A 17,603-nucleotide genomic window follows, 5' to 3' on the forward strand; every position below is an offset into this window, starting at 1 on the left:
CGAATAAGGAATCCAGAACAGAAACTGCAATTAATATAGAATTAACAATTCAGGGCACTGGTAAGAAATTCCTGTCTTATTAAATACCGTTCACAATATACACACTTGCACTGTACGAATACATGTCAACCAGTTATACGCTAACAGTTGTGTGTGAGCAGAACTTGAAGGAAGCACTATTGCTTCAGCTTCGCAATGGTAGTGATTCTTACATTCTATGGAAATCTTGAGGCTCCACAGAAGTCTTAAACTTATCCTATGCCCATTGAAAATTTATTCACAAGTTCTTAACATATACACCATCCATCATTTACTGGCGGATTTCCCACAGTCACCTGAAATTTTCACTTTCAAATTGCTTGTACAGACTTTGGGATATGATTCTCTTCCTGAAGACATATGGATACATCTAACATCCATAGAAAAAGACAAAATCCTTTTTGATTTATTATAGTCCTGAAACTTCAGGATTGCCTTAGAAGCAAAAAGCATGATGCCTGAACCAAGCAAAGGTGGGAATGAACAGAACAATTGCCTTGTGAAAGTCACCCTGAATTTGGTATAATTTGGAACTTGCCAGCACAACAAAGGCTCTTACTCCATTTCCTTGGCTTGTGCTTACATCACGTATTCACTTGGAAAGCAGAGGAGTTTCTGCCTTTGCATGGCATTTTGTTTTGTCCTCAGCTGTCCTGATAGGATATAGGGCAGTATAATGCAAACTGAACCATTCAATCTATCTTAAAGAAGAAATAAACAAGTAATACCTATGGGGTGATGTTATTTAACTTTCATCACTCCAGTGACATGCTGTATAGTACAGACCCGCAAGCACTGCAGCAGAGAAAGTGGTAAAGACTGCCAGGGGATCAGGAGCCAGCTGTGGATGGGAACTTCCCAAGCCAGCTCTGCTGCTGAGGCTAACGTGTCACGTAACCACACATTTAGCATCCGCGCAGCTTATAAGCCTCCCAACTTCCTAATGCATTTTACAATCTTTTTAAAAAGTAACATATCCAGGAAATTTTTAGGTATGTAACTTCATAAGGTGGAGTTACTAGGAAGGCACTCATCACTGTATTTATCAAAACTAGCCATAAGGAAAGCAGAAAATTTATAGTAAAATGTAATTTTAAAGAACATCAGAGTATATGAAAAAACTTAGAAGACTTCAGAAGGTTCATTGGAAAAGATAAATAACTTTTATTAGATCAGCTTATTTTGAAAATACTTAACTCTCAGACCCAGAGTCACTTTGAAAGCTTGTTTTTTGATACTAGTTGATGTCATAAATCATATCACTTTACACTTCCTGAATCTCTTATATTAAATTGCCATGGATAAGCACTACTGCAATACTGTTTTACACATCTGCATTGAAAATGTTTGTCTCATAACTGAGCAACTCAAATGATAGAATATCTTGCTCTTAATCTTACTATTGTTATGCAGAGTAACCTTCTCTGCAGTTGCAAATAAACACACACTCTTTATGTTCCTTTATGTTCTTTAGCAAAAAAAACATACTGTGGTTAAGTGGATCATGGCTATCCATTGTTATGTGGTATAGTTTGGTATTGCTGAGGAAGACAGCATTATTTGCAAATATGGCAGCTATACAGCTATGATACAGTCAGGAATGCAGGGCTTCTTTATAGAACTTTATGGTAAACAAACCCTTTTGTATTAATGAGGTACCACACAACATCATAGTTTCTATCTCTAATCAAAAACATATTTATCCATGGTTCCTGATCCCTTAAACATCACAGTTCCTACATTTCTAATGGCATTGAATATAATTATATTCTGCTAATACATTTATTATCTTGTCATTGATCATTACTCCAACATACAAAATTTTCCTTGAATACCATTATCACCTGTTCATGATCACTTCTGGTATTTGAGGCACTTAGATTTTGATGCACATGGCTTCTGGTTTTTAGACCAACTTCTGTCTCTTTGCACAATAACACTAGCATAAGGCTTTCAAGTAAACTGTTTACACATACGTCTATATAACAAGATTATTCTGCTCTCCAGAATAACTTGAGATACTGCTTTACTGTGATATCGATTGGTATCTGGATTACTTCAATTCAGCCAGCCATAGTCTCTAAACCCAAAATCTGTATGAATATTACTCACAAAACTTTTTAGATAATCCAGAACACACCGCTGATTTATGATGTCTCAGGGTTCATTTTTAGAACTACCCTAAATATAGAAAAAAATTTTTTTTCTCCATTTATGTTTGATTTAGTATGCAAAGCAGTATCCTCTTGATTGTTCATTAGCCTTCTGCAATACTCTTATTCCATAAACCTTGATCACATTATAGGTACTACGGAAAGAATGCTTTATGAAATGTCTGCTAGTCCTAAAACCTCATAAAATTGTGAAAGACATAATAATATTTAAAATTATACATCTTCCAACTGCTAATAAACAGTGTTAAAGGTAAACTCTAAGGACCCCTACTATACCATCATGTAAGGTAATTTTTTCTTGTATTATAATTACATGCAATAATAAAATATAAAATATATTTACATGGAATAAGACAGTTTTTAAACAATTTTAAGTATGTAGTTAAGAAATATACATGCATGACTACAGTTTAATTGTTAAGACACAAAAAATCCTACCTGTTTGCTTTCTTCCATATCGGATTCGCTGCTAAATTCTTCTGTATTTAAATTTTCAAAATCTGATTCTCCAACTGCAATTGGCACTGTCACAGTGAGGCCTGGGTTGTTTATGAATGACATGTAATCATTTTCATCGATTACATATTTTTCCACACTGCTGCCTGTGCCTACACCACTGGTGGTTCCATTCCCGTCTTTAAGATAATTCAGATCTTTGCTTATTTCAACAGCAGTATGATTGGAAACGCAGCTGTCTTTCTTGTTGTTTAGCTCTTCAAGTGCTTTGATTTCCTCTAAAGCTTTCTGCTTTCTAACAAAGGCTTTTTGGATGAATTCCTGTATCTTTTTTTTAACATAGTCTATTCCCTTCTGAATCCTTGCCACAGCAATCTGGAGATTGTTCATTTCATTATCATCATCTGTAGCAGCAAGGTTGTCTGAACTAAATGAGCTCAGCAGCAAGGCCAGAAACAGGTTCAATACCTAAAAGATGAGAGAATACAGCTGTGTGGTAAATACATACATATAAGAAGTGAGTATTTTTACAAGATACTGTCAAAGAACACACATTGTTTTGAAAAAAAAATTAACTAATTTTAGACAACCATATAGTGCCTTAAATTACAATAGATCTCCTTACTTGTTTTGATCAGTATTCACTCAGAAGAGGAAAACAGACAAGATAGCACCAAATTATTTTAAACTTTTTGATCTTTGTTTGAAGCAGTATGGTTGCTTAGACTCTAAAATAAAGAAAAAGTTACAAAAATTCTAGCTATACACTTTCATCATAAGTTTGAAAGCCTTCTGTCTGAATATCTTAAAATATCTTGGAATTTAAGGAGAATTAAATAAACATGATTCATAAAATTAAATGGTTTTCTATGATGCAGATATTTTAGAAACTTATATCAATTATATGCTATAATAACCTACTTATACTTTCTAACTACTATTTGGAAAATTATACCATGAGACTGTGAGTTTCTGTTAATCCTGGACTTGTCTCTTAAATTCTATAAAGCTTGTCATAAAAGGATAAAAGGAATAATTAAAATTAATTTTCAACTTTAATCTCTATTATTTATAATAATACTATATTATTTGTAATTGCATTTTTTTCCTTTTTCACTTGGCAAAAAATGAGTAACTTGTTTGCTGTTATGTAGGAATTTAAAATAAAATGGACTTCTTACATCAGCAGGTAACAATCTTAGCACCAGTACTGCCTGAGAGCTGTGGTTTATTGCCTCAGAATTCAAACATCATTATTGTTGTTTTAATATAATCTCCTATAAGCTGTAGCTATTTCACTAAAGTTTACAAGCAATTAATCATTTCATACTTTGTCTGATATAGCACCAAGCATCCAAAAGTTGTCGTGATATGGCAAAATGGCATAAACAAACTTCCCTGTTGTTAAATGTGTTAGGTCTCTCATTTGTACTCTTTATGAGATTTAATTCTGCAGACTTTCATAATTCCAGAAAAGAACCCTGGAGGTAAAAATACATTTGGAAGGAAGAAGACGATATGAATCTGAAACAGTATTTCTATGCTGAAGCTAATGCTAAAAAAATAGTAGAGCAGGTTACTGATCCTAAATAACTTTCTGTTACTCTGCACATCTCTGCTGATATAATATCAAGATTGCAAGGTCATGTAAATGACTAGGATATGAACATATTGAATTCTATTTTATAAAAATTTAAATAATTTAAAAATATATCACTAAAGAAAGATAATTTTGACAGGTAATGAAATATAGTCTTAGGCGTATCAGAATGAAATGCAAAGATTAACAGTAAAAGAAACAAAAATAAAGTAAAAGTGTAAATGGTGCATTCCATTTACAATCTTGATTTCTCAGAAGTTCTCAGCAATTCAATATTCATCAGTTGAACCTTTGGCATATTAACTTGTCGGTTTGAATTAAAATTTTTCTACAAAGGTTTCTTCTATAATTTTGATCTTTCAAACACATTTTTAGGATGAATGTCCAATCACTCTCTATTTTGTTTTTGGTTTTTACACCTAAACAGGTCAGAAAGTTCAGTATTTAAATTCAAGATATTCTATGTAAGAACAGCTACATTATACTTTATTTTTATTGTCAGAAGTATTAATGCTGGAATTAGCTGTAATGCATGTAAGAAAGTCTGTTAGATTTTTTTTCTCCAAAGAAGCAGCTGCCCAGGATCTGGTGCAGCGTAAGCTTTATTATTTCAAGAGTAGTTAGGAAGACATTTGGATTTAAACAGCACCTCTAAATTAGCTGCAGCACTCCCATGATACAGTGTTTGATTTGACATTTTGGTGTATTCCTAAATTCCTGGGTGCATGGTGAGAGTACTTTGGTATATGGAAATCAGTGAAAAGGGGGAAAAGAGAATGTTCATATGTTTTTACAGAAAATTTAGCACATTCAGATTTATTTTTTAATTCTAAATGGAAGTATGACAAACATTCCCATTGCCTAGCTCTAAGTTATGTACATTTTGTATCAGGGTTAATGTTCGAAAATGTTCATCACGTACCACTAGGTTTCCAATCACCATGACCAGCATGAAAACAATAAGGCACATAGTTTGGCCTGCAACCTCCATGCAGTCCCACATTGTTTCTATCCATTCTCCACACAGCACTCGAAATACAATCAGGAAAGAGTGGAAAAAGTCATGCATGTGCCAGCGTGGAAGCACACAGTCACTGGAGATCTTGCAGACACATTCCTTGTAGCTTTTCCCAAACAGCTGCATCCCAACCACAGCGAAAATGAACACAATGATGGCCAGTACCAGGGTCAGGTTACCCAAAGCCCCCACTGAGTTGCCAATAATTTTAATCAGCATATTTAGAGTTGGCCAAGATTTTGCTAACTTAAAAACTCGAAGCTGAAAAACAAAAATGCAGAGGAATCAGTGTTATGAAATAGAAGCTAGGACCAAGTTGTGTAGTAGGGCATATCAGTTTTTGTAGATCAATTTATTCTTCAGTAGGAACATATTATTATTTTAATGGAAAGCAGGGAGCATGGATATTTGCCTAAATTGCAGCATTCAGCATTTCATCTTAGTGATGCACATAGAAAAAAAACCATAATCTGTGTTTGTACCACATTTGATTTTAATATTTTAGTGAACAATCCTTAAAGACATTTTAGAAGTTTGTACTCTTCATCACCTTCACTACATCCTCTTTGCTGGCTTGGTTGCACATTTCCCTCAGCACCATATTAGGTCTTCCAGGCTTAGTTAGAGGACAATTTTTGAAGCAACAATTTGATACTGATAGTGTGATGTCCATTCAAATCATAAACACTAATGTAAAAATAATATTCAGTAACCAAACTATGGTACGTGAAGTTGGGTACCATTGCAACTGGTGCTAACAAACTATGTCATTACTTCCTGCTCTATATATTTGGAAATAACCAAATAACCTAGGTTTTTAAGTAATGTGATGACTATTAGTAATACAGAATTTTAAATAATGAATCTTGTGCCTCCAGTAAACATACCTATAAATTAGTTTGTGTACAATCCTAATTGCTATAAAAAAGACATTTCTAGTAGAAGCTCAATAATAGTTCAATTTAAGTGTTACGCTAAAGTCAGATTGTTATGACTCTCTGTTATATGTAATGGAGTTAGTAAATGTTTATTATTGGTGCCTGTTAAAATAAATGTTGTGAGGAGAGGATCTACTTAGGGTCTTTATGAGTAATGCAAAGTAATGGTCACAATATAAAGGCTAAAAGTGTGACGATTTTTTATGCTGGTGGCAATATGTATGTTTTTACAGATATTCAGCTTTGATGAATCTTAATGAAATCAGTATAACAAAGATTTACAAAATTCTCAAAAGGTAGGCGTAAGTCTTATGCTGGCAAAGGATATCAGTAGGATAGGTATCAATAGGATAGGATATAATAGTAGGATAATTTGATACCAAAAGATATCAAAGGATATCAATTGAGGAACACCTTAAACTTATACTTATCAAATATGGCTTGCAAATTAGGCATATATGAAAAATAGAGCGAGGCATTTAAGAATATAATATGTCTTTACAGTACTGGTAATTATTACAGACATCAGCACATTCTTTTTGAGTGAGACAATTGCATGCAAATATTTAATTATCAAGGTATTTACCAATCTGAATGACCGAAGAACAGATAATCCTTCAACATTTGCAAGACCAAGCTCCATTAAACTAAGGCTAACGATAATACCATCAAAAATATTCCAGCCTTCTTGGAAATAATAATAAGGGTCCATGGCAATTATCTTTAGTACCATTTCTGCTGTGAATATCCCAGTGAATACCTAAAACAAAATGTAATTAATTAGTTGAGTTGTTATGAGAAATTTATATACCTGAGTAAATTTTTCTAATCCAGCTTGAGTTCTCATATCCGTTACTTGTACATGTTGCTATAAAAAACAGCTGATTGCTATCTCCAAATGTCATCTAAGTATTTCTAAACAGTGAAAACTCATAATTAAAACAAATTACTAGATCAGGAAAGTTATAGGAGGGCAGAGGTTTGATAAAGCTATAAAAAGCTATTCACCAGTCAGCAGCTCAGCTCTGGTTCATGTTTGACTGATATGTGCTGGATGATGTGATATGATCTGGTGTTTTCAGTCTTGTTCCTAGAGCATAGTCCCAGTAAAGCAAAAGAAAACTTGACAGCGATTTTTTTTCTTGCTCACAGTCTAAACAGAAGTGTTAGAAGAACCTCGCTTAAGGTCAGACTCTCTAAGGTCTGTCTTTTAGGTCAATGTTGAAGAATATGGGTGGAGTAGCCAGGGGAAGTTGGAGTTCCTTGCACTGGTCTTTTTGTAAGGATATAGAGGTTTCATGCACAGCTGCTATTCTGTGTGATAGCTATTTCCTGTTTGGGAAAAGAACTTAATGGTGATAATGTTCTTTGAAATATCTGGAAGTGCCAAATGTGAAATTATCAACACTCCTTGGTGTTTTAAAGTCTAGAATTTAACCCAACACTTTCTTGCAATGAGTAGCTATCAGTAGTTTGTGCAGTATAATAAAGAAGTTTTGGAGCATAATGCAAAACCACTAAAAACAGGTTAATATTCCACACAGCACTCAAAGGATGATCCAAAAGTCTACTGAAATACACCAACATACTCTGCCATTGCCTCGTGACAGTTCTGTACCCAGCTTATTCTCAGTCCTCCTACAGCAAGTTTTATGGAAGCAAAGCTGATGTCCTGGTTTTGGCTGGGATAGAGTTAATTTTCTTCCTAGTAGCTGGTATAGTGCTGTGTTCTGGATTTAGGATGAGAATGACGTTGATAACACACTGATGTTTTAGTTCTTGTTATGTAGTGCTTACACGAAGTCACGGACTTTTCAGCTTCTTATGCTCTACCAACTGAGAAGGCTGGAGATGCACAAGAAGGTGGGACGGGTCATGGCCAGGACAGCTGACCCAAACCGGCCAAAGGGATATTCCATACCATATGATATCATGCTCAGTAGCTAAACTGGGGAAACCTGGCCAGCAGCATGCTGTTCAGGGGCTGGCTGAACGTTGGTCAGTGTGTGGTGAGCAGTTGCGTTGTGCATCACTTGTTTGGTATTTATTATTGTTATTATTGTTGTTATTGTTATTAATTTAAATTACTAAACTATTTTAATCTCAACCCATGAGTTTGTTCACTTTTACTCTCCCGATTCTCTCCCCCATACCACTGTGGGGAGTGAGCAAGCGGCTGTGTGGTGCTCAGTTGCCGGCTGGGGTTAAATCACAACAGCTGATTTTTACACTATATAACTACAGTCATGATTACCTTTTAATTTAAGAAGATTAGGAGGTTGATATAATGCTGGGCAAACATTCACCATTTTCAGAGTGTAAATTTTAACATTTTAAAAAGTTTATCCTTTTGAGAAACTAGAAATATAGCAAGAAACACTACACTTAAATTGATTGTGAGAGATGTTGCCATATAATGAGAGAACACAAAAAGGAAGATTATTCTTGACAAAACTGTCATATTGTCAAAAAAATTTTAAAAAGCAATGAAAAACATTTTATTTTAAAATATTTCCTTCACAAAATAACCCATTGCATCCACAAACTACTTTTTCTTGAGTATAACTGCATCCCCACACAAAAATACATTTTAAGAGAAGTAAACTCAAGTTTTCTTATAATTACTTAGGACTTTGGAATACTGAATGAATTTTAGTATTATGAAAATGGATCATTGCATTTTAGAACTATATCTTCCTTCTCATTAAAATGGTACAGAAAAGGCACAGTCATATTTGTCATATTTAATTTACCCTCAAACAGACCGTGATGTCACAAGCAAAGAGTAAATTAACATTTTTTGAATGGAAATCACAAAATTAAGGTTAATAGATTAATACAGTGAGGAACAGAGATTTTAATTGAAACCAGCAGGAATAGTACTCACTGCAGATATATAGTCCTAATTAAGGTCACTGAATTGTTACAAAGATAGTTAAAAATATGACTGTTGCTAGCTTAGGTTAAAAAAAATAAAAAGATGAGATGGGAAAAGGCAGAAGACCTTGTAAGTATAAATAGTTGGAGAAAAATAATTCTAACAATATGACAGTATGTAAAAGTTTAAGTATTTAAATTTTTTTAAAATATTCTGTAATCTGTGATGAATATAAGAATATGCTAGAAATTAGATCTTTGTCTAGGAGAAAAGAAATGGTAATGCACACAAGGTGCTTTTTGTTAGAGAATAGATAATAGTCTTCCAGTTTTTAAAGTATTTTTTAGTGACCTAAAGTGGCAAGGACTCACTGCTAACAAGAAATGTGCCTTTCTTGGAAATGTTCTTGCACTGTCATGTAGCTGAAAAAAATTCAAAGCAAAATTATGACATCTGAATATTTTATCAATTTCTTATGGAAGGAAAATATGTTCTGTGATGGAATATCAGTACCATGGTAAAAATTAGATAATCTACCTTCACATTTTAAAGAAAAAACCCAAGGTAGACCTCAAGAAATCTGACAATCCAGTGAAGACTGCTTTTCCACACATAGGCAATTATTTCATCACAATACTTAAAAAATAGATTCATGAAAGTAAAAGGCTCCAGCAAAAATCACTTTATCTATGAAAATCAAATATACAGTTTCTAAACTGATTATAAAATCACACCTGGAATAAATTTAAAACCAATGCAATGCATTTATGCATTTCTTCTTTTAGAAAAGGATATTTTACACCGACTAGTACATGACAAACCACTTACCAGGTTCCCTACAGAAAGGACACTGCTAAACTGTTCTGTCATTGGGTAATGTTCCATGGCCATAAACAAGGTGTTTAAAACAATGCAAATAGTTATAGCAAGATCAACAAATGGATCCATCACAACTAAATTGACGACATGTTTTACTTTTAACCATGGACTCCAGCAATCCCAGATCAAGAAAGTATTTGCAAATCTGTACCAGCATGGTGGGCATTTCTGTCTGGATTCTTCAAGCTCTGAAAAAAGTAGAAAAAAATTATCAAATAATGAATATTCAAATTAGATCCTCTGGAAGTTCTTGTTTAAAATATATAAAAAGATTAAATCATTCAAATAGCTCACACTAACATGGGGTTTCCCTCACCTATGTTTAGCCATCTTAAAGTTAAGCATCTAATTTATTTAAGCTCCTCTACAACCCGTGGACAGTAAAGTTATCTATAAAGAATGAATCATCTCTTACATCTATCTAAAAAGAGAAATGTGTTTATCTCTTTCCCATGACAGCAGGGAGAGTCTGGACATTTAGTTTAGGTTAGTTGACTTGATTACAGCAGATGTCTTAATTTTGGATATTAAAAGTTAGCATGACTCCATTGTCAGTGAGCTGATATATATAATCTGTATAAGCTTCATAAAATAAAAAATGTTTGTGTTATGCATGTAACATGCATACATATTTTGATTTGAGCTACTAAAAATATTATACTTGCTACTACACTACAATAACTACTACAATATCATAGCAGATAAATGACTTGGTGCACATGCCCATCATTGTTTATTTGAATCAATATTTTTAATATACAGAATGCCTGTTTTCTTATTTTAAATGTTATCATTTGACTTTGAAAATGTCTTATAGAGTTGCACTGTCTATCAATTGAGAAACAGAACAACAATATTAGTATTAGCAGAACAACTCTGCTCTCAATTAGGATCTTTACAAACTTTTTATTCTTCCATTTCACTGTCAATATTGTCAAAGTTACAGAAGAATAGTAACTTCTACTGAGTATTATAATAGCACATCTAATGTGATGGGATGTTTGAGGACAGCCCAGAAGGAAGATTGATAGTTGCTTAAGTGAGAAAGACTACAAAATATGTAAGAAATGGCCACAACACAGTTTCAATAAAACTTCTGCATAATGGCATCAACCAAAATCTGAAATTTGCTAGTTTTCAGACATCCCTTAGAGCACAGGGAGGTCTCCATCATCATGACACTTATGGGTAATTTTGCTAAAATAGCAAACATGCTGTTTTACAGTATTTGCTAACAAGGATTTAGTGCTAAACTCTCCACTTTGAGGACCAGTGGATTGATTTCTGCCTCTAATATTGTCCTATATTGGTGGAATTACAGGAACTTAAAAGGTCAGTTGCCACAGCTCTCAAACTCATTGAAACTAACAAGCTCTCACATCGAACTCTAGCCTCCAGGCAGAAAAGAGTATTGTGTAGTGAAAATCTTCTTTAATCCTTACAAACTGTAACGAAGACAGTGCTTCTGAAGGAATATATGGATTGGGTGGAATAATGACATTTCTGTACATGTAACTCAGAATGCTGAGAGATAGGATGGGACTGGCCTTGGACAAAAGTGGCCACTCACACTGGACACTGAGTTGTCACAGAAGACTCCATTGCCTGCATTTAGCAAATTCAGAAATAGTGGAAACCAGATATAGGTAGGAGGTGACTATCAGGACAATATAGTTTACATTGACATGTTTTTTCTGGCCAGAAGAATTCAAGGACAAACTATTCAGCTGGAGGAAGAGAGCAGCATGCTCTAAGGAGGCATCCTCTCTACCTGGGAGGATAATTAAGAATTGCACACCAAGAATCAAGAGGTAGCAACACACTTGCACTAAAGTAAGAAGGTATACTCTAAAAGATACATGTTTGTGAGAACGTTTTGTGAATGCTTTTAGAAGAACATAGGCGATATAAGCCTTACATTTCTGACTACAATTATTTTGGGACCGATTTGTTTATCTGAGAGCAAAGGGCTTAAGAACTCACTTTAAAAAGTATATTTCAATTCGGACTTAAAGTAAGCTTAAGAACACTGTAAATTTTCTTGGTAATTTCTTGTCCTTTTAGAATAGGTTGCAGGACATCCGAAGGGGTTTGTCTGACTATGAGAGCTGTCACACTGAGCCAGTATCCAGCAGACAGATAGATCCTTTAAGCTTATGAAAATATTTTAATGGCATATGTATGAAGTATGAGTGTACTCAGTTTCCATTAAATATGCAAAACAATTCCAACAATGTATGCTTTTTCATACAGTAAATACAATTTTTTTTTATCTTTGTTATACTTACCTAGGGAAGTTTAAGAAATGCATAAGGAAGGCAGTTCATGTGCATTGGCATGGGTTGATTACAGTTGGTTGTTTTCTTTTAAACTATCTTTTTCATTCCAATTTCCTATTGTCCTTGGATTTTAAGTCTAAGGGAAATGACTGTTCTAGCACATCACTGCCTTTATTATAGCAATTCCTCTGTATCTTAATTGATTTTTCCTGTTGATATCTTATGGGAAGAAAATCCCTGTATTGTCTGTTTGGGGCTCTGTTCACCCCCTAGCTATGATTATTTTGTTTCTGTTATTCTGTTAGTCCACTCAATAGAGTAATATTTTGGAAGATGTCATGAAAAATAAAGGGCTAGGCATTTAGAATGTGTAAATAATCTTAGAAGTGCTCAAAAGCTTTTTGTATCTGATGTTCAGAGATTTCACATGTCCAGTTTTACATTTACAAAGGAAATTATGTAAATAATTGCTCTGTACATATATTTAGCAGAAATTCATTGAATTGCCTGTCAGATTAAATGCATCAACTACCTTCCATTGTATTGGTAAGTATGCTGGCTATACTCATTGCTCTTTGTCTTGCAGCAGAATCTTCCAGCATTTCCATGGAAATTTGATAAGAACTCAGTCGTCTTTTTCTTATTTCTGTTTCTGTAGTGGTGCCCTGTAAATGAAATACTGAGGAATTAAACCATCCTTTTCAACAACCAATTAACAATATTCCTTGTATAAATATTGTAGTGATAATCAAAATCAGCTTTGTGCAGCTTTCTAGAGTTTTCTCACACACTTAAGGTTTCTGTTCCTGTAGGAATTTCTTTGTTCTTTGTTGAGGAACTCAGTAGGAATTTTGTGCAGCGCTACAAATTATCAACTGGGAGACAAAATACCAAGGCAATGTGGGGCAAAGGTAGTTCTCATTTAAATGACTGAGTGAACAAAATTTTTGCTAGGTATCTTTTTGCTAGTGATTATTACTATTCCTTCAAGAAAAAAATTATCAAAGTTGAAACCTGTCACCTTAATTCCAGCAGCTAGTCATGTTAAATAATTAGTGTGTGTGTACAGAAAGAAGTGAACTATTATTTAAGAAAGTAAGTTTGATACAAAAAACATGAGTATAATTCTAGGAATTAATTATCTCTCTAATACTAAATACATCTAATACTCTCTAATACTATATAAGAATGCATCCTAACCTGATAGCATGGTTGGAAAAATCTATATGAGAAAAAAAGTCACATCTTATTTAATATTTCTTCTACTTAATTCTCACCCACTGCAATGCTTATACAGAATTTGTGATATATTCTTGCAGTGAATATGTTTTGTATCACTTCTAAGCATCTTTTCAAACCAATAATACCTGGTTCTGATTTAAATGTGCCTAACATGTCACTACTCTGTAGCACATAGGTGTCCTTACAGTTGCTTTGCTTTATCTTCTGGAGTGTGGTCTAGGGATCTAAACACAGGAGTGGGATTAAAAAATTCCTAAACCTTGGTTCCTGCTCTACCACTGATTCTGTGATTCATGGAAACCACTCACTCTTTTTTTTCATTATTCTGTCCCCATTCAGAAAAAGAATAAAAAAGCTTGCAGAACTCATAAGGGATTTCAAGGTTATCTTCGTGTGAAGATGAAAAAACATTTTCAAGCATTCACTAGTACTATTCTTTAGAGAAGGCATTAAATGGCTAAATCTCTTCTCAAGTTGATGTATTTCTGAAATAGAAATATATACGCATAACCTCTGGGGTAATCTAATCAAATTTCTGGTATGAAGGTCTATATAAAGATAGGAGAGAAACAAAAATAAAAAGAAATGTGTAATAGTAGTAATGAAATCTCAATACTTATTTATAATGAAAATATTTTTCAGGTTAACTACAATGCTATTATAGCCACCAAAATACCACACTGAATCCATATTGAAATACTACGTATGAAAAAAAATTGCTTTTTTTTAAAGTTTGAAAGAACATCTTACCTTACAGAAGTCTGAAACAGAGACTGAAATATAATGTAATTGCAAAGGTACATAGGAATTGTACATATTTTTCTCATGAAAGTTATGAGAAAAATGTCTTAAAGATAAATTCAGTAAGATGTATTTCTATATGTCTGCAGTAGCTGCATTCTGCTTAATTTTGCAGGTGTTTTCCTGTACGTATTTCCAAATTATATCCTTAGTTATATATCAAATGTCTACCTTTCTTGGTGAGGTGCAACTATGTACAAATTGTCAAAATCCATTTATGTTTTCTTCTTTCTATGTGTAGCTCTTTTGCTGAAGGCAAGGAGAATATACTACTTTAGTAAGGCTCAGACATAAGATGTTGAGGATTTTTTTTCCCTTATGTTCTGTTATTCAGAAACTATTGCAAGTTATTTCTCACAGGTCTAAGGAATGACAAGGCATGCAGAGGTGTGCAGTAAGAAAAAATTCTGTGCCTGAACCAAACTGTAATAATTACTTGTTTACTTATAATTACCTCTGGTATAAGCTGACCAGTAGGTGAAGTTAGATTTGAAGGTCCTCCAACCAAGGAAACAACCCCATTGCAATCCACAGTACTGTGCATCTTCCCATTTACTGGAAGGGCCGGTACCATTCTAGATGACACACTCGCCTGACTAATATTACTGTTGCGCCGTTCTCCATGTCGATTTGGAACAAAGAGAGAATCTCTTCTGCTTTCATTGTCTTCAAGAGTGCTGTGCTCATCATCAGCAAAGTCGTTTTCAGATCCTATGTCTTTTGCACGACCTCTGAAGCTGAAAATGCTTGTTTTGCTGTTGCGTCTTGGTGAGAACAGGGAACCGCGAATGCTTAGCAAAGACTGTAAAAGATTTAAAACAAACCACAAAACAGCATTAGAACTGAAGTTCTGAGTTCTTGGCTTTTCAAAGAATAGTTACAGTGCTGGAGGAAGGATAGTCACTTTTTTCTTCAACTGTATCAGTGTGTCCATTTGGGGAATGTGCTTATTAGGGGACCTGAAGTAGAGGGAGAAAATTCTTTCTAAGTTAATGTAGCAGGACTGAGGAAAAGTTGTACAGAAGACATAAGTAAGGTTGGACAGTTTTGAGCAAAGAAGGCAGGTTGAGTTGGTATGGACCCATGACTGCGCTGGAGACAGTTCTTAACATCACTATCAAGATTTTGCAGGCATTTGTCTTTTATTTTTTCCCTTCTTCATCCACTGGATTCCTAGGAATAACAACTGATAACGCTCACTTATCATTGTTTTCTATTCTATTTGCTAAAGGCAGAAATGGCCTTAAGTTTGGTATTAAATTCACTTTAAGTTGATGTAAAGAACTTGGCTGCCCTCTTCACAACAGGCTCAATAGTGTGGGAATAACATACACAGTACTCTAAAACTAGAAGACAGAGGCAACAGCTTGGGGAAGCTCTGGAGGTACAGTGTGAACCTGACTAGTAGCACTCTTAGGCATAGCACTCTGGGGACTACAGCAGGCTGCACACCTACCAGAAGGTACCACTTGGCCATCAAGCAGCTCAAAGCAAGCATTCACCAGGGACACAGTTACCTAAAGATATCCTCTTACAAATGAGAAAAATAAATCAGTGGTTGTTGGTAATTCATCTTTTAATTAAAGTAGAAGTTACCTAATGGAATGTTCTTCTCCCTTGCTACATATTTTATTAACAGCATTCATGAATAAATAAAATGAGTACTAATTGTGGAAAAAAGAAACCTTGCATTAAGCTTTTTTCAATTCTGCATTTGTACAAATCTTCACATTCTGGTACATAAAAAACCTGATTTGAAATTATTCTCAATTTTTCACTCAAGTTTTGCAGGTGGAAAGTGCTCATATTTAACAGCAGTGTTTTTTATCCCAGGATAATTAAAGTGAAAGTTACAACTGCACTATAATATATAAGCCTGTATTAATATTGTGAAAACTGAACACTGAATATATACATATATCAATACATATGTATCTCTGTATATGCATTCTCAGATTTATACATACATACATATAGCATGTATGCTGAACTGGTCATACTGTCTGTGATAAAGGTTGGCAGGTGTTTACCATTATGAGATGTATTTTCTCTGCTCTTACAGCTATAATAAATTTTAATAATGTGGGCTGAAATTTTCTATGCTGGCTATCAGCCTCAGGCTGAGTTACTTGAAGAGTATCAGCCAAATGGTTTTGCGATCCCATTTATGTAAAATTGGCTGGAGAAAAAGTGCTGTTTTGCTTATGCTGAAAGATAATTTTATCTTAAAAAAATGTCTAACTGCTATAGAACATGATACTGAATTCTGACAAAGTGGTAAACTAATTATTGCACCCTTTGTACATTTCTTTGTAAATTAATTTGGCCAACCTACAGTCCTTCCAAAAATCACATGATCGCTAGGTTTCATCTGACTACCACTGCTACCCTTGTTTTTTTAGAGAATGTTTCCATGGCTGCTATATTTTGTTTGTTGTCCAATCTTTCCAATACATGTTATGCTCTAAGCACAGCTAAATGGATCAGGCCCCTCAGGAATTTAGGAGTAATGCCTGCTCTGAAAATCCCTGATGGATTGAGACAAAAGATATAAGCCAAAATGGCTGCAGTTGTAACACATATAGAGACAGAAATATGTGTCGACATGCTCCTGGAAAGTAAGGTCTGAAAGGAAAGCTTGGCTTTTCTTGCAGGCTGCATCGTTTGTTTGCACATGAAATATTGTGTCAAAGGACAAAACGTCTACAGGGGCCAACTGGGATTATGTCCCCTTACCATTCTACCGCGTTGTTTCATGCTCTGCCACCCTGTTTCTCCAGGGAGCTAACTGCATGGCTAATGAAACAAACCAACTCTTCCATTACCAGTTCTACTTCCTGTAATCCTTCCACTCTTGGAACATTAATTTTAATGTTATCAAAAATAATTTGAAATGCCGTGCTTTCCTAAGCTTCTTAAATTTCTGTGGAAGTTTCACAGTTCTTCATGACAATTGCAAGGATGAAAGCTTTCTGAGAGTTTGGGAGTATGAACAAATACATGCAAGAATGCTTTACTGTATGCTAATAAAGCTACAGAAAGTTTATTATCTACGGAATCTCTTTGTCTCAAATTCTCCTCCCCTTAGTATAGATGCTTCTGTAGTAAGTATTTTTTCTGTGCACCAAAAATGTATTTAATATAATATATACGTTAATCGGTCTCTTCACCAGAAGTATATAAAAGAGCAGCAGGAAATTTAGACTAGACAGTGGAGAGGCCTATTATCAAATAGTTAAAGCACAGGACTAACAGAAATTCCTTTCTGCTCAGACTTTGTCAGTGACCCTTCTTTATTG

General features: G+C 34.4%; 1 protein-coding gene across 17 annotated transcripts in view; it reads right to left on the bottom strand.

Annotated features, from left to right (window-relative positions):
• Positions 1 to 17,603, bottom strand: part of LOC309406180 (sodium channel protein type 2 subunit alpha) — a gene marked incomplete at its 5' end in the record, with an annotated part of 59,583 nt that overhangs the window by 28,054 nt on the left and 13,926 nt on the right. For 8 of the 17 annotated variants that reach the window (XM_082001247.1, XM_082001258.1, XM_082001260.1 and 5 more), the window contains 6 exons: positions 2,652 to 3,137; positions 5,192 to 5,548; positions 6,812 to 6,985; positions 9,932 to 10,170; positions 12,794 to 12,926; positions 14,759 to 15,106. In XM_082001247.1, the coding sequence (XP_081857373.1) occupies positions 2,652 to 3,137; positions 5,192 to 5,548; positions 6,812 to 6,985; positions 9,932 to 10,170; positions 12,794 to 12,926; positions 14,759 to 15,106 (1,737 nt within the window). Of the gene's footprint in view, positions 1 to 2,651; positions 3,138 to 5,191; positions 5,549 to 6,811; positions 6,986 to 9,931; positions 10,171 to 12,793; positions 12,927 to 14,740; positions 15,107 to 17,603 lie in introns of all 17 variants that reach the window. The other 9 variants (XM_082001249.1, XM_082001256.1, XM_082001257.1 and 6 more) reach the window with 3 other exon arrangements.

Source organism: Phaethon aethereus, assembly GCF_964289735.1.
Source record: "Phaethon aethereus genome assembly, chromosome: 6".
NCBI classification, from domain to species: domain Eukaryota; kingdom Metazoa; phylum Chordata; class Aves; order Phaethontiformes; family Phaethontidae; genus Phaethon; species Phaethon aethereus.